The sequence below is a fragment of the Doryrhamphus excisus genome, linkage group LG22 (genome assembly GCF_037039965.1).
Source record: "Doryrhamphus excisus strain RoL-2023G ecotype Guam linkage group LG22, RoL_Dexc_Guam_v1.1, whole genome shotgun sequence".
Taxonomy (NCBI): Eukaryota; Metazoa; Chordata; class Actinopteri; order Syngnathiformes; family Syngnathidae; genus Doryrhamphus; species Doryrhamphus excisus.
The window spans coordinates 10,473,491-10,490,690 of NC_136378.1; the positions used below are offsets into that span (position 1 = coordinate 10,473,491).

General features: G+C 41.3%; 1 protein-coding gene across 7 annotated transcripts in view; it reads left to right on the top strand.

The window, feature by feature from the left end:
• ablim3 (actin binding LIM protein family, member 3) overlaps window positions 1-17,200 on the top strand; it is a 33,974-nt gene that overhangs the window by 10,713 nt on the left and 6,061 nt on the right. For 3 of the 7 annotated variants that reach the window (XR_013625304.1, XM_058063617.2, XM_058063618.2), the window contains exons 3-14: window positions 4,859-5,042; window positions 8,088-8,203; window positions 10,015-10,141; window positions 10,218-10,311; window positions 12,473-12,560; window positions 12,640-12,698; window positions 12,775-12,846; window positions 13,997-14,158; window positions 14,642-14,671; window positions 14,776-14,902; window positions 15,714-15,809; window positions 16,095-16,145. Coding sequence is in view for 6 of the 7 variants with exons in the window: in XM_058063617.2 (XP_057919600.1) it covers window positions 4,859-5,042; window positions 8,088-8,203; window positions 10,015-10,141; window positions 10,218-10,311; window positions 12,473-12,560; window positions 12,640-12,698; window positions 12,775-12,846; window positions 13,997-14,158; window positions 14,642-14,671; window positions 14,776-14,902; window positions 15,714-15,809; window positions 16,095-16,145 (1,206 nt within the window). In the remaining variant the exon portion in view is untranslated. The remainder of the gene's footprint in view (window positions 1-4,858; window positions 5,043-8,087; window positions 8,204-10,014; window positions 10,142-10,217; window positions 10,312-12,472; window positions 12,561-12,639; window positions 12,699-12,774; window positions 12,847-13,996; window positions 14,159-14,641; window positions 14,672-14,775; window positions 14,903-15,713; window positions 15,810-16,094; window positions 16,146-17,200) is intronic. The other 4 variants (XM_058063622.2, XM_058063623.2, XM_058063619.2 and 1 more) reach the window with 3 other exon arrangements.

Sequence of the window (17,200 nt, forward strand, 5' to 3'; positions counted from 1 at the left end):
GTTCTCTGGTATAATTTTAAACCGTCAGCCTTCTCCTTGTTTGTTTGTTTGCAATCGTTTTACGACCATTCCAGGGCCAGCTCTCACCTGAAGTCAGATGGGGTAGGCTCCAGCTCACCCGTGACCGTCGTGAGGACAACTGGTATAGAAATTGAGTGAACAACCTTTTTTTTAAACACTGACTCTTGGATTTAGCACAGGCTTATTTATGCATGTCTCACTGTTTACTCTAAACCAGCACGTTAGGAGCATCTGCTTACTGACAAATTATAAGGCAAGAGTTAGGGCTGCAGCTTCAGGCTTTTTTTGCATATCAAATAACTTCCTCCACCACCTTGACGCCGACATCAACCATCTTCAGTGACTACAATTTCCCACCCATAAAACATAGTCATTTACCTGTTAAATTGAGCATACCAACATTGAGCTGAATGCCTTATTCCTCACACGGCTGCAGCTTTTTCCTAACGTCTGTCTGGCGGTTTTCTCTCCCACCTGTGATTTGGCACAACTTGAGAAAAGTCTCTGTTTACTGGAATTTTTCAGCTCAGTCATGACGAAGGACCGCCAAGTTATCAACTGTCCTGCGACATTTATGCTTGTTATTGCTTAAAATGCCCTGACATTTTTTTTTTTTTACAGCGGAATGACATCAATATACTGCAAAAACCATGAGCAACACTGAACAGCTGCATAATGAGCTTAGAGAACAGGCACAACAATATGATGAGTAGTAGTGAGAGAGGCGTGTGTTCGTGGAGATAAAGTGAAAGCCTCGTGGTCAGGCCCACAAAGATTTTGAAAAGCTGAATTAAAAAATATATATATAAAAAAACACAAGGCAAGAAGAACAGGGATGTGTCAGTACTATTTTGGGGTTCCAGCCTCGGCCAACTTGAGATGGGAATTTTAATTGCATCTGTTGGCGGGAGATAAATACCCAATCATGCAGACCCCCTGTTGATGTCTAATCAGTGTGGTTCTAATGACCACAGCTGCAGACACCAGGCTTCGTGTTAACCTCTAATCACCAGGCTTGTGATCTCTCAATGTTAAGTTCTTACACTGGCAAAAAATAGAAACATGAAGTAAAAAGACACAAATTTACTTGGCTTCATTAGCATGCCACTCAGGGAATGATCATAAAATGAGCAGAAAGAATTAAATCAAGCCTTTAACGTACTTAAAGTGTTGCTTCGTTCATTTCATTTGGGAGCCAATTGTTGAGAAATCTGATTATGCTTAGTAAAATAATAGACATTTCTCTCATGAATAGTCTGTGTGTATTGATAAATATTGAGACTGCAAGTCTTCAGGCATTCACAGGACGAGGAAACAGAGCATACACGGTTGCTCCATGGGTGAATGAATGTTGATACCATGTGGTGCTGGTAGTGCAGCTGCAACCAAAGCCTTTCTACTGTGAGCCAACCTAATCCATGCTCTGTAGGGGCAAGGACTTTCTGGAGTTCTGACCCAACTTCACCCACACTTCTGGCAAGAAAACACAAAAATCTGAACCTTTTTGCTTCAAGACTGTGGAAAGGTTTTGCAAGATGTGCTTTTTCCAAAATCCAACATTTGTGTGTACTCCCTGGCAGAACGGTACAATTGACATTGACATTTAATTGGGGTTTTCTTTTCAAAATATCAAACAATGACAGGACGCCATCATTTAATTGGCACAATTTTCAAAAACTCAGACTGGAGAATTGAATGGAGATTTTTTTGTTCATGCACTTCCAACCTTGTCCACAGATTCCCAGCGTTCTCATGCATGTACTGCAAAACCTGAATAATAAAAAAAAAACAACAACCTTGGATAATGCAGACCATGTGCTTATATTAGCCATTAATTAGCCATGAATTATTGAAATATACCATACTGAAAAATGCATTGCTTTTCACATTGTGCGCTCTGTAAAAGCATGTCATCTTTGTGCAGAAGATTTTTTGTTTTTTAAGTGTCTGTTTCTTTGTATAAAAACATGATTACAGTAGCTTGCATTGTAACTCTGCATTTTAAAGCACCTCATACATACCACAAATGACTTCATATTGCATCTGTTCATCAATATAGTGAGATATTTGATGCACAATGACATGTAAGCTATCTTAAAAATCACACACACAAAACATCAGGAATTTATTTTTTAATGACTTTTAAAAAAAACTTTGACATTGGTGAGCTAAAAGATGAATCCCATCCACAAATCATCGCTTTAGAATTTATCATAAAAACACCAGCTTTGGAATATTGGTTATGTTCACCCTGGTGTTTTTCATGTATTATAACACCTAATTGTAATAATAATAATCAAACCAATCCACATCCAGCTCAGAATTTGCCACCAGCACAACAACCACAAGATCATTTAGATGGGGACCTGTCTCTAGGGCAACTGTGGAAAGATTGTGTTTCCTATAGCAACCGAGGATGGGGGACGTCCTTTGCAGTGCCCCAGCCAATCATTCATTGTGGCGCAAATGTTGTCATTAACAAATCGGACCTTCCAATCCAGTTCCAGTCAGCCAGCTGCGAGTTGGTCAGGCGTCCGTATGCTAATGAAGCGCATTAGGCTACACGTGCATATTCGAGTCATTTGACAGTCTGGCTAACAGACTGCAAAGCAGAAGGGAATGAGAAAGCTTTCATGCAGTTCAAGATGCATTTATTTTTTTCGGTTTCCCTTTTCAATGACTGTATCAGATAGCCTGTGATTAAGGTTTCTGGTCGGAGCCTTAGTTAGACTGGATCCAAATGTGGTGGGGGACACTTTGAAGACAGTGGCTCAGAAAATGTGGTTGACGCACACACATTTTTAGGAGCTGTATTCCCGTTCTTCCACTTCCCTCCCTTCCTGTGTACTTTTGCAGCCACCTTGCCTGGGTGCCAGTGACCTGTCATGATAATAAAGATCCATCATCATGTCTCACCATACACACTGTCACATTTCATCATCCTACCTCTGCATATGCACTCTGCCGGAGCTTCAGAGATTTATGTGTTTCCAACCTTCTGCTGCTGCTGGGATTGTTTTGTTCCTAAGTGAGGGCACATTGATCTTTTATTACACCATTAAGTCAATACGCTCCTCTCATAAACAACTTGAGATTAAATGAGCCCCTTTGAAGGGTTTATGCCTGTGCTGCGTGTGTGTGGAAGCATCGTGTCATTCAGCATCAAGTGAAAACTGGTGGCTTTATGGAGCAGCAAGTCTAACCTTTACTGGGCTGTTTGCGGCCCAGGCAGACATTCCACCACTGCTGGTGTATGCATCAGCTAGCAGGGTCAGACAGACTGGTAGACCTAGGATTCATATTAACGCTTGAACACTTGAGATTTATTGGTAGATCTCAAGATGTGTGACCCATGGCTCACATGTAAGCACCTCATGTTCATGTTTCCGCTCTTTTCCATGTCACTTTTCTGCATTAACGATAGTAGTAGTGACACGGAATGATACTTCATAGCAGAAACGGGACACTCGATTACATGCACAAAAAAATATTGCATGAATTGGAGTAAAACCAGCTTTTAAACATTCATACTTTACCCCATAAATACTTTAATTCGATCGTGTTTGGCTTTTATATAGCTTTTTATATAGCTCGCTTCACAATGAAATGAGCCTATTATTCATTCACCCTTCAGTCACAGACTGGTGGTGGTAAAGTACATGTGTAGCTACAGCTGTCCTGCGGTAGTGTGACGAAAACATGACTGCATTTCATTTGCATCCCATGTGACTTTCATCAGTGCCACGTGTAACCATTTTTTTCCTAGTAGACACTAACAACATCTGTCAGCTCCTTTTGTTGGTTAACCACAGAAATTGGGAGAAACCAGACACCATTCACCACACTTGGCCGCAATTCTACAAAAAGGTCTTTTTAACTGTCCTGTTAAACCCACTGGAATTTACTTACAGCTACATGGTAAAAGCTTGAAGAGCATACCGTCTCCTGAGAGTACACAATTTCAAGAATACACCCACCTGACATACACATAAACGCACACACACACACAATGCAATCTTCATCCTGTCAGTCTTGGCTATGATGGGAACTTGTGGTCTGTTGTTTTGCCTCCAACTTGTATTATACCCGCACAGAAAAAGACTTTTCCACTGATTAAATCATTATATTGCCACAATAGCAAATTGGATTGACAAACACACACACACACACTGCACAACAGATAAAAGAGGCCTTATTCACAATACACACTTCTAAAGGAAAGATGTCAAAACAAAAAAAGATATATAAATAAACATTAGGTGTTGGCTTTCGGGGGAAAATGCATTTTTACAATCATCATACTGTGTGTGTGTGTGTGTGTGTGTGTGTTCCACATTTCCAGCAGATCTATCATGTAGCATGAACTGATGAAGCCTTGCAAGTTCTGTGCAATATACAATATTTACTATATATAATATTTCTTTAAATAAACATAAGAAAAATGTACACAGTCATGCATCAATAACATTGCCTTCTTTCGACACAACAAATGCAGCAAAAGGCCATAACATTCTGCTATTATTTTTATGAAACAATGTCAACGCCCTTAAGGCTGAGACATGAACAGAACCTCATGAGTCACTTTAGCTGCTTGAAAATAGTCACTCCCAAAGTGGAAGATGCAGGAGGTCACACATAACAGGAATATAACTTACTGTATGAGCAAAAATGACAGTACAACACGTAACAGGTGTTGCGTTTACTATCAATTGTAATTTTCAGGGCAATACCAGTTTGAAGGTGACCATCTTCAGGGCTCCAATAATGTTGAAAGAACATATTTAGAAGGTTGTAAACAAGTAACACAAGCAACATCTTTCCACTTCTCTCTCCACAGTGTGTAACTGTGATCTGGCGAGGTCAGGTTTCTTCCAGAAGAAGGGCGAGTACATCTGCACGGCAGACTACCAGCGTCTGTACGGGACACGTTGCGACCGTTGTGAGACCTTCATCACAGGCGAGGTGGTCTCGGCTCTGGGACGGACTTACCACCCCAAGTGCTTTGTCTGCAGTGTCTGCAGGTACACAGTGAACACACTCACCCACATAGAATCACAGTTGTGAGAATGGGATGATAAACAATCATTGGGATGACAAACAACATTCATATTGTGGAGTTGAAAGTTGACTTACTGTAATGTGTCACGCTGTTTGCTTCAGCAAAGTAGGCCATCTCTCTCCTGGCCTTCACGGTTCATGTTGAGATCCTTTTGAACAAACCAGAGTTAGCATCCCTCTTATTTTAGTTCACTTTTTACTTCCCTTCCCTCCCACACCGAGAGAGCTGGATTGACACAAAGTGTTCAGCAACGGTCAGTCGAGCAATCATGTCAGAATCAGTCAGAATACCTGTAGGTGGACTCAACTCCAAGAGACAGCAAGAATCCGTCACTTCTTTTCTTGGTGTACTCGCAACGAATATACAGTATTTCTATATACCGTTTTGGTGATGACTAAGCCCATTTGTATTTTCTCTTTTCCATTCAGAAGTAAATTTCATATAATTTTGTATTGTAGAAGGTCCCATTGCGTTGAAACAATGCTTATGGTTCGGTTCGAGCATTACCCTTTGGGAAAAAAATATTATACAATAATCACCATGGTTAATTGGCTGTAGACATGACCATGATAAGGATTCATTATTTATTTTCATAGAGTATAAAAAAACCTGTTTACGGCCATCTAAATACAGATTTTAAATAAAACATATTAAAGATAAATAAAACCTATACTCATATTTTAGCATATTCCTCCATTGACTATTGTCTCGTCAATGTAATGTAATGAAACTACACAATACACCGGTCACTAGAGTAACATCGCTGACACCAAGTGACCAGTCTAGAATACTACATATCATATTTTTAAATGTATCTACTGAATGCCTTCTAGTTGTATTTTTGTTTATTTATCCATTTTTATGCGCGACAATGCTTAATGTCAGCAAAGCAATATGTAAAATGTGCTTAAATATGCATTTTTCTTGCTTATCATTGGCTATAAGCCGCAAAATTGAATACAAATGTATTTTGATGCATATTATTATCATTACAACTTGTTTTACCCCACCCTACTACCCTGACATTGCCCACTCTACCTCCCCCTCTTATTCCCCTTTAATATTATAATCGCCTTCTCCTCTCTCGTTATCATCCACATCACATGGTTCTTCTCTGCATCTCTCAACGTTACTCACTGTCATCATGGCTTCAACTCTAACACAATCCGAGCAGGTTGCTGTTCTCATGTTTTCACTAGCAGTGATCAAAAGAGCGTATGTAACTACGACCAGAAATAGCCTCCCTTAGTGCCTCGTTAAGCAATGCATTAAACATGTTAACTGTGTGAAATTTTAAAGTGTTGCTGACAAAGCAAAGTTCCCTGAGAGAAAAAACACTGGTAAGGACAAGGTCAAACATCACAACCGCTAATAAGTCGCTCAAGTCTGATATGTTTGGAAAATGATATACACAGTGGTGTGGAAAAGTGTTTGCCCCGTCCCGATTTCTTTTTTTTCATGTTTGTCACACTTAAATATTTCACATCATCAAACTAATTTAGTCCATGACTAAAAAAAAGAGGAAAAAAATCCAAACCAACATGGCCTTGTTCCAGATATTGTTGTGGGGCCTTTTGTGACCTCTTGGATGAGCCGTCTTTGCGATCCTGGGGTCATTTTGATTGACCGGTCACTCCTGGGAAGGTTTGACACTGTTCCGTGTTTTCACCATTTGTAGGTAATGGCTCTCACTGTGGTTGGCTACAGTCCTAAAGCTTTAGAAATGGCTTTGGGACTTTTTAACCGGGCCACATCAAATGAGTTTGACAACTGCTGTGGAATGATGTGTAATGTGAAGGGTGAAATGAAATTTTAAAAACATTATCGCTGTGCTTTATCAGTTTTCATGGACTTAGTTCCCTTATATAATTTGTGCTCTGAAATACTTTATCTCAGTTTTAAATATTTATGAATGTTGTTTTAAATAATAGAACTGGATAGAAGCCTGTATTCCAGACCTATCCAGATCCTGTCTCAACTGGCCAACAGACACAGAGAATATTTCTTTTATATACCGCACACACACACACACACACACACACAAACACACACATATACGCTGCAGCTGGAGTTTTTGAAATGCTCCGCTTTTATGGAAAAAAATTATAAGAAATTGCAAAATCTTTTGGTTTACAAACTATTGCCTAAAACTATTCCCTTAGAAGGAGGATAAAGGCTTTTCATGAACTATAAAAGTACCATAAGCCCAACTCAAACTCATTATTGAAAATGATATGCCAAATGTAAAAGAAAAATGAGCTGAACATTTGGTTGACCTGCTTTCTGGGACATGCCTACCAGCTATTGCTGGATATGTTATTTCAACCATCCTTAGTGTGCTCTGAGCATTTGGCAAGGTAAGTCAGGGACAGGTGCACCAAACAGAAACGGGGGCTGACAAACACTTCTACTGAAACCAAGGCAGAGAGAGCACATCTGCCTCGGGGTACGGAACAAGCACAGTGTGTGCTGACTGCGAGCTCTGCTGGTGACTCCTTCTAGGCTTTGGCTCCGGTTCCAGGCCCTGGTGGCGGAATAAAAAGGATTATTGCTGTCTATGTCATTTTAAACAGCCTTCTCTAAGCCTTTTAGCTCTCCATTCATTCTTACATCCTTCTCAGTCATGGGAAAATCAATCAGTCCGTTAGCGAAGCAGAGGAAAGCGTGCGTCTTGTTCGGACTCGGATTGGGGAGCTTGTTGGCTTCACATTCAGTAGATTGAAGGTTGGTGGAATTTGCATGTTCTCGCCATGCTTATGAGGTTTAGGCTCACATCACGAGGTTGTCACTCAACTTCCTGTTAATGCATTGCCTTTACAGTATATGTGAGAATGTGTTTTCATTGTCGTGAGACGCTATTAAGTGTTTGTTAGCGCTATAAAATACTGCCTGATATTCAATCATTCTCCTGCCAGTTTCCCGTTCCTGTTTCAGAAACCTAAGAGATATCTTACAGGCGTGTGCTAGTTTTCTAACTCACCCTGTGTTTGTGTTTTCACCTCCACAGTAAACCCTTTCCCATCGGCGACAGAGTGACATTCAGTGGAAAGGACTGTGTGTGCCAGCAGTGCTCTCACTCCCTCGTTAAGCCAAATGAACCAATCAAAATCCATGGACCCAGCCGTAAGTCCTGCATCCGCTTCACTCCGTCTCCTCTGCTGAGAGCCACCAGACACAGCCTCTAATTTGATGTGTCCATTAGCCCACTTAGCACATTTAGCTAATCAAGTTTCTGTCAGAACAATCTGCACAGTGAGAATGATGGCGCCCAAACACACTCATTTGTTTGTCGCTGTCAGCATGCATGGAACGTCAAGAGCAGGAGGATATTGATACATGGATGTCATGTGAGCAACATGACATCAACTTCATTTGTTGGGCGCACGGCGAAGAAAGCATATATATTTTGCAATATCAAGCTCAGATATGTGTCAACATTATCAAATACTAATTTCACATGCTTATATCCCGACTCTTGATTTGATTGATGAATGAGCTGTCGATATATTGTGTGCCGTTTGAACACATAAGGTAGTTTTCTACTCCTTTGTTGAAACTAAAGCATCTGAACACACAGCAAAGCGCTAGTCATTCCGACTGAATCGTTTGTTTACTGTGGTGTGTAAGCACATTCTCCTGCTCAGTGACTGCGGATCAGCAGTAAGTTACTGCCGTCCACAGATTGATCCATTCATGAGAACCAAATCCAAATGGCTCCCCAGATGTGTGTCATGCTGTCAGAGAGTGTGACAGTGTGGAGTTGAAATAGAATCCTCTGTTTGTTCCGCTGCGCTTCTGTGACATGAGAGTGATTTGTAAGAATGCAAGTGGAAGTAGTAGGAGTGTGTTTGCTTATTATATATTATATAACCCCATTCATATTATTGTATCCAACTGGGAGTTACATAGGATTTGTAGTTGTCCACACACAGCAGTTTTATCTTTATCATGTTTATATTCTGTGCGTTTTGTACGTGCAATTGTCACATTGGTGTTGAAATATTTACAGTATTCAGTAATCAGTTGTCTCATTGGTTCCAGACATGGCCGTGATGAGTTATGAGTCACCAGTATTCTTTTATTGCATATTTCCTACATATATTTAGGTGTTATGTTGCTGTGTGATGAGTTTACCAAAAATACAGAGCTGCCACTTCCTCTCTGACTTGCAAGCCGCACAGTATTTAAACGATTAGCAATAATAAGATGTCACAAGATTAGGACATGTACACATTTTATTGTCTCATTCGGCAATTTGACTTGCTGCACATTTTGATTATCTTTATCGGGTTGTTAATCATGAACATAAAACAGCAGCGATCCTGACTCAGGGGGCTCAGTTCAGACAGCAGAGTTAAATCTTGGCTAGATGGATCCAGTGTTATCGCCACTAATGACAATTCAAATATATTTGCCAACAGCAGACATATTGGATGTGCAGCAGTTTGCCTTGGCTATCCCTTTGCTAGCGTGTACTGTATGCTTTTACCAAGACCAGTAGATCACATCTAATAAGATTGCCCTAAAGACATATTAAGTGATTTATTCTCAGCATTGTGATACTCGGGAGCCATGCATCATTTGTGGCCTCGTTATGTAACTCATCCTGTTCCTGATGTTCTCAATAACACCCGCTGAGCTGGGGAATTGGGATGTACAGTGTGCTTGTATGCAAATTGCTCTTCACTGCAGGTGAAGGAAATACCATGAGAGATGCATACCTGTTAGGATCAGTGATTTCACGTGACTGTTTTGAAATATGAGAATGAGCATTATTACAACTATTGATTAGCTGCAGGAGTATGAAACTGCACAGAGAAATCAAATTACACTTCACCTAGACGCTGTTACTACTTCTGTCTCCTCCATTACGTCTTCTTTTGTGTTCTTCTGCCAAATGTCCACCTCATCCAATTCTTGCTCTTTTTGTCCAGACTGTGCCGGATGTAGAGCAGAGATCAAGCAAGGCCAATCTCTGCTGGCGCTGGAGAAGCAGTGGCATGTCAGCTGCTTCAGATGTCAAACATGCAACATGGTCCTCACCGGCGAGTACATCAGCAAGTAAGCATGAAAGGGACAATAGAAACGGAAAGAAACACAAACTCTTGATAAGTTTTTCTTATGTATCATATTACAGAGATGGAGTCCCGTACTGTGAGGCAGACTACCATGCCCAGTACGGGGTGAAGTGCGAGACTTGCAGCAGATACATAAGCGGAAGGGTTCTGGAGGTGAGAATGCGGCACAGTTTCTTCAGTCAATCAGTGCTAACAGGGATTTAGCTGGGCAAATTTGTGCAGTAATTGAGAAATACTCAAATGGGAGCTGACTGTGCTAACTGAGCATAATCAGCCTTATCACAATTGAGCAGTCACGTTTTCATCCTCAGCTCAGTTTAAGCTCATCTGTGCTTGGGGAGTGTGTGACTTACGATGAGAGAGCGATAAACATTTTGACTTGCTAACCCAACCAAAACAAATTCATCTGTTGCTGTTATGTAGTTTAACATACACGCTCCCAATCTGGAGGTTGTGGGTTCTATCCTCCGTCCTGTCAAAGTCCAGCAGAAGTATAAAAAATGTTTCATATCATATATATAATAATATATGTAGCAGTAGTATAAGAATATGGCTGCAAAAAGATGTTAAGCAAAAAGTAGTCTTCAGAGAAGAGTAAAACGACTTCAAGAAGAAGTTAATGGAAAATGATGAGAGGACCCGGATTGGAACTAATGAAAGAGATTAGTACAGATTCTGATTAAATACCTTGGAAGAGTCTTTTGGAAGTGGGATACAACACACACACACACACACTCAGTCTTGTTGTCCCTGCACTCAACACACACACACACACACACACAGTGTCGTCTTGTCCCTGTGCTCCTTTGCTCATCAGAACGGTTGGTGTAAAGTGCTTTGTTCCTCTCTTGAGTTATTTATAGACACAGAGACATGTCAGCCTTTATCTGTGAGTCTCCCACTCCCACTCTTTCTGTACCGTACATGTATCTACTGTATGTCTCACTCCAGGAATGCTCCATACATGTCCGAATGATGGCCGTCTATAGAACACCTTTAACGTGATGATGATATTTAAGATGTGGCTCATTGAAAACTGCACTTTTTTTTTATTTGCCCAACACATACATTCTTTACATTTTCTACCGCTTATCCTCACGAGGGTCGCGGGCGTGTTGGAGCCGATCCCAGCTTTCTTTCTGTCATGTATTAGGCCTTTTGACTGCAAGTTTTGCTGCAAGTGCGATAAAGTAACTTTAACCTGTAGTGCTAACTTCTTAGAAGCTAAGTTTATTAAAAATTCCCTCTGTAGGGGTATTTTGTATGTATTTCAAGCCACTACCTTTGAAGACTTCTGACAACTAATCATGAGGGTTTGCTCAAACTCTGTCTAAGCTGATCTTAAATCTTGTAAATCAGGGTCCCCGGTAGCAGTGAGGCAAAGGTTATTAGTCTAATGGATGGCTCCAAAAGATAGACACAGCTAGAAACCGAAGAGAGAGCAGCTTCCGCTACTTTAGTTTCACCACTTCCTTTAGCATCTCAGTTCAATAATAAAGTTAAAGCAGCCTATTAATGCATCTCATTATGAGTTCATTATGACTGAGACTTCCAGCAGTCGTACTACAAATATAAAATGGCCACAAACACCAAGCTCTTTGCTGCTTGGAAATGCATCTCTCTTGGTTTTCCTTGCAGAGTAACCTGAGATGGAATGAGTGGGTGAAAATTTGCTGATGCATTTTCGATACAATTAACAACCAAACAGTGCACCAGCAGGTCTTGGAGATATTTCAGTCTCTGTGTTTCCACTCACAATGTTGGTACTAACAACAAAACGCTATCTTCTACAGACATTCTTCATGTGTTCAAATGAAACTGCTTAGTCCCCTCGGCACGTACCATTCATGTCAGCAGTGTGTCTATAAATAGCAGTTCCCCGATGATGTGTCAGAAAGGTAGAGGTGATGGTTTGGGGTCACGCCTCACACATCAGCTCCACAGAGACACGTGTGAGACATGAAGACTCGGGACTAGACAAGACTACTTAAATGATATGCTGTTTGTATCGATGTGTTCCAAAGACATCCATTCATTCATGTCCTTGCATGGGCACATTCCACCCTCCTTATCTCTAAAGAACACACACCACCACCCTTGCACATCTTCATATGACTGACCCACAGGGATCTTTGCTAATTATGGCAGGGAGGAAAAAGGGAGTGATCTTTCATGTGATGCTGCATGCTGATGTACAGGCTATCTTATGATGTCTCATGGTATCTCAATGCACTATGAGGCCATTGTGATCAGATATTATACTGATCACATGCATAAAAACGAAAATGATGATGTTTGTTCTTTTCTTCTTCAGGCCGGGGGGAAGCACTACCATCCAACGTGCGCCCGCTGCGCCCGTTGTAATATGATGTTCAAAGAAGGAGAGGAAATGTACTTGACAGGTAAAACATAACACACACACAACGCTTTGTACCAACAACACATCGCATATGTTCATGCTAAATGTCAACTCTTCATCAGGATGTGAGGTATGGCACCCTTTATGCAAACAGGCAGCAAGAGCAGAAAGGAGACTAAGGGTGAGATAAGCTTTAACGTTTGTTGAATGGAAATAGACATATGTGAATGCTCATTGCTTTGTACTTCACCTCACAGCATAGACGCCTGTCAGAAACCTCCATCTCTCCCCCAGGCTCCTCCATTGGCTCCCCCAATAGGGTTATATGTGTAAGTTTGCACCTTATTATCACTTTTGCATCCACTGCCACCGAGCTAACGCTTAAATAGGAACACGGAAAACACCAGAGGGCTATCTGTTAGGCACCGACTTGAGGGCTGCTCACTCCCTCGGCCTCTTCACCGTCTGTCTGTGCTCACTCATGTTGTCATGTCTCTTGCTGAACACCGACAAGAAACATTTTACTTTACTGCATCAATTTGTGTTTTGTTGTCTTCCCTCAAATGGTTTACATCAGTAAATATTGATGTCACAATGTGTCCTGAGACTGAGACTACACTCGCTATTGATGATTAAACAGTACGTTGGTGAAACCAGGTACTTATTTCTAGTACCTGCTCAGCCGGGAGGTGTAAAACGATGCTTATTGAGCAGATTCACCACTATAACATTTGAGGATAGCTATAGAAACAAAAGAAAGACAAAAAAAATGTCTCCAAATTAAACATTCATGAAAACCTAACTTGCTAATGAGTCAGAGTTAAGATTAGGAATCGTTAGTAAAGTAATCTTTGGACATACAAATCAACAAATAAGTGCTATGTGACATATTTTGGACTAAACAAAGTTGAGTGATGGCTGCCAGTCTCCCAGAATTCTGTTATGGCTATGTGGCATGGGGTACTGCATGGCGGGCTGCTGCGTGTTACTGCGTGTTGTCAGTGTGAGTATGTCAAGTTTTGTCTGCATGTACGCGGAGTCACTGCTCTCTGCCCGGCCCCACTCGACTCTCATCTCTTAATCAATGACCTTTCTGGTTAAGGTGATGGATGAGGGACAAATGCAGTGTAAGCACACTTGGCTTCCATGCTGTTTCCTCTCCCCCTCCCACTCTCTATTGCCGTCTTTCCTCCTGAAGGTCAACAACTTACACTACTGTCAGAGCCTTCAGCGCACAAGTGTAGCTCTGATGATGCACATTGCACACACACACACACACACACACACACACAACTATGCAGATGCACAGGCTTGTGTGGGTTCATTTCTAGTTCTCTGCAGCTGCATGTTCTGTTTGCCATCAACTGTGGAGTTTCCATACTTCTGTTTCTGGGTGTCGTTCATGTGTTTGCTGTTGTGTGTATGTGTGTGTGTGTGTGTGTGTTGGTGTTGGTGGGTGTACGTGTGTCCTCTCTCCAGGCCAGATTGGAGCATGAGTTCCTAGATTATAAGGACCTAGCTGCTCTCCCAAAGATCAAGGCCATATATGCAGTCCAGCAGCCAGACCTCATATCCTCCTCATACCAGCCCTACCACAGATACACGTCTGATGACAGGCTAGACACTTACATCTATGGGGAGGTACTACTGCTACACACTCCAGGCGAAAGCGTTCGAATGGAAACTTGAAATAAAAATGCCTGTGAGCTGCTTGCCTCCTTGCAGGTTGCAGTTCTGTATTAGTGTTATATGGAATTTGAGTGCTTGTTTGGAACAAAATCAATACAGCAAACAAATGCCCTTTACATACAGTAACTACCGCTTAAAAGGTATTGCCTATCCCGTTTATTCACTGACTCAGATGCAAATTTGCTTGGTTCACATGAGTACAAATCCTTACTTATGTTACTGTTGCTCTTTATAAAGTCATCAAGTTCACTCTCTGTTTGAAAGCATTCATCTCGACTCGGCTCAAAAAGCTACTTTGTTGTGATTAACAGACCTATGGAAGCCTGCCAAGGGGCAGCACAACTGTAAATACTCGAGCTATGGCATTGTATATTCTTCTGATGCATTGAGCACTTTTGTATTATAAATATGTTTTCTGTCTTATTCATCCTGCAGTCTCTTGGGACGTTCTCTCCCTATTCTCAGGTAGGCATTCCTCTTCCCGGTGTTACTAGAAGAGTACTTAAAACACTTGAAACAACTGGAGTGTTTCCATTTTGTCCTTTTGTACCTCTCATCTGTCTTCCAAGGACTATGACTGCCTGGATATAAAGCAGAGGCGATGCTCCAGTCCAGGTTATATTGACTCCCCAACCTACAGTCGTCAAGGGATGTCACCTATCATGCCTCGCTCTCCGCAGCACTTTGGTTACCCTGGTGAGTGTGGTGTCGTTGACTTTTAGAATCAGTTAATAATCAATGTGTATGATGAGTCCAGCAGTTACGTTAATGTTGTTGCACAACAAAACCTTCTTTTACAATATTCTTCCTCTCAACACCCTAGGCCCGATTGGATATTAATAGTGAATATCAATCTGATATCAGAAATAAATGGGAATAAAATAGACTGCTGGTTTAAGTGCTTAATTGAGAACCTAGCTACATTTTTTTCTATTTGCATAAAATCTCTTGATTGAGCTTTTTCATAAGCCTTTCCTAACAAAATAAGTGATAATTGGCTCAAGAGGTAGAGCAGGTCATCCAGGTATCAGAAGTTGCACTTCCCCCACCTTAGCCCCAGCGCTGCCCACACTGGTACAATGGCGGTTCTGGCTTTGATTGACACCCTGGGGCGGATCGATGCTGTGGTGCTCCTCCCCCCGGAAGTTCTGACATTTTTTGAAATTTAAATATAAATGTATTAAGTTATACATTGCCACAAAACACAAGATAAACAGGTGCTCCCTTTAAATTGCATTTGACATGGATCCATATTTACACTATTAAAACTCTCATTACAGAAAAGAAATGAACAGCAGGTCGTCTATAGCCACCAAGTACCATTAGCTTATTTGATCATATACATTCCATAATGTGGTGTACATAAACGGATGCTGTAGCGCCTTTGGCCTGTTTCTCCTCTTCTTTCTAAATTTTGCACTTAATGGCTGCCACTGTGCTTCAATGATGTTTCGATGGGATACTCACGCATGACTTCTTTACCGTCATCTGCTGTGGCTGGCTGCAGGTTCCGAGAGTGGTAGAAGCTCACCTTATTACAGCCAAGAGGGGCGGTCCAGTACACCGACCACCAACCAGCCCCCAAGACATTTTCATGTACCAGGTAGAACACCTCACCAGTTCATCTCACAACCACAGAAAAGAGTAGGATTCTTGGGAAGCACATCATGTAACAAAGTCCCGTTCTTATTTACGACGTAATTCGCCACGTAATCCCTTTTTGGCGCCTATTCTTCCCCTCATACTGCATACTTGACCTTCTTTTATCTTCCATTACAACCAATCTCCTCCTTCCCATCCCATTGTTCCAAAAGAAGCTCACATCCTCTGGCCTTTCCTCTTTTATGCCACAGCGTTTCAATTTTCCATCTCCTCTTTCTCTCACCAGCCACAGGGGAGCCCAACATCTACAGGAAGCCTCCCATCTATAAGAGAACGGGTACAGTGCAGTTAGCGCCGCCTTAGCCTGCCTGTCCTCCTGTCAGTGTAGTCATGCTGTGCTTGGCGTCAGTGTTATTACTGATCTATTGATGTCTTCCAGCAGCCCTTAGGACTGCGGATTTGTATTGACATTCCAATTATCATGATTTCAAACAGAACCTTACTAATAGCACTTTTGAGACTTGTATTATTTTTTAGATATAGCATGAAGGGTTTTGTTGTTATATGCACGCAATCGAAATGCTGCTGAGTGCAATTAAGGCCATGATTGAAGTCAAGTCTGTTTACTGTGTGGGATGCACACTTTACAAGATAAATATATGCACAATGCAGAAGTACAGTACCCTGCTCATATATTCAGTGAAGCGATTTCTTAGCTTTATATGGAGGATTAAAAATAGTTTCAACCATAATGCAGACATTTACAGGAATGTTTTTGAGTCATTTCTCCTTTCATAATGGATAATAATTAAAGATGCTCTTTATGCCCGGTGAGATGACATCGGTACACTGTTGACAGGAAGTGGTTTTGGTATTTGATTTTGTTTGCCATTGTGCTCTTTCCTTTGTTTTGTATGTGTTGGCTTTTGTGGGTTATTTAGTGAATTGTGTCAACTTGTGCACAGACATGTCCGCCAGTGTAAATGATGCAAAGTACATCACAGGCCGTAATGTTTCCATACACATTCTGTTCAAGGATGACTGTGATAAGGAGCAGCACAAACCACGTTAAATACACATTAAATGTGCATCGCAGGCCTGTTATGTACTACTTAAATCATGTGATTTCTATTTTATTTCATTGAAGTGTGATTTTTGTGATATAGCGTCTCAATATAATAGCTCCTTTCTCATATCTAGAGCTACATCTCGCCTACAAGAATAGATTTTGTACTCTATAGGAGTATTAAAGCTCTCACAGTGTCACATCTCTCTTGGGGGCGCTCCAGTAACATTTCCCTTTTCTTTTCACCCTTTTCTTGCATCCAATCACATTTTTTTCCACTCCCCTCCACCTCCTGCTCCATTTAACCCGATGACCTTGCCACTGTA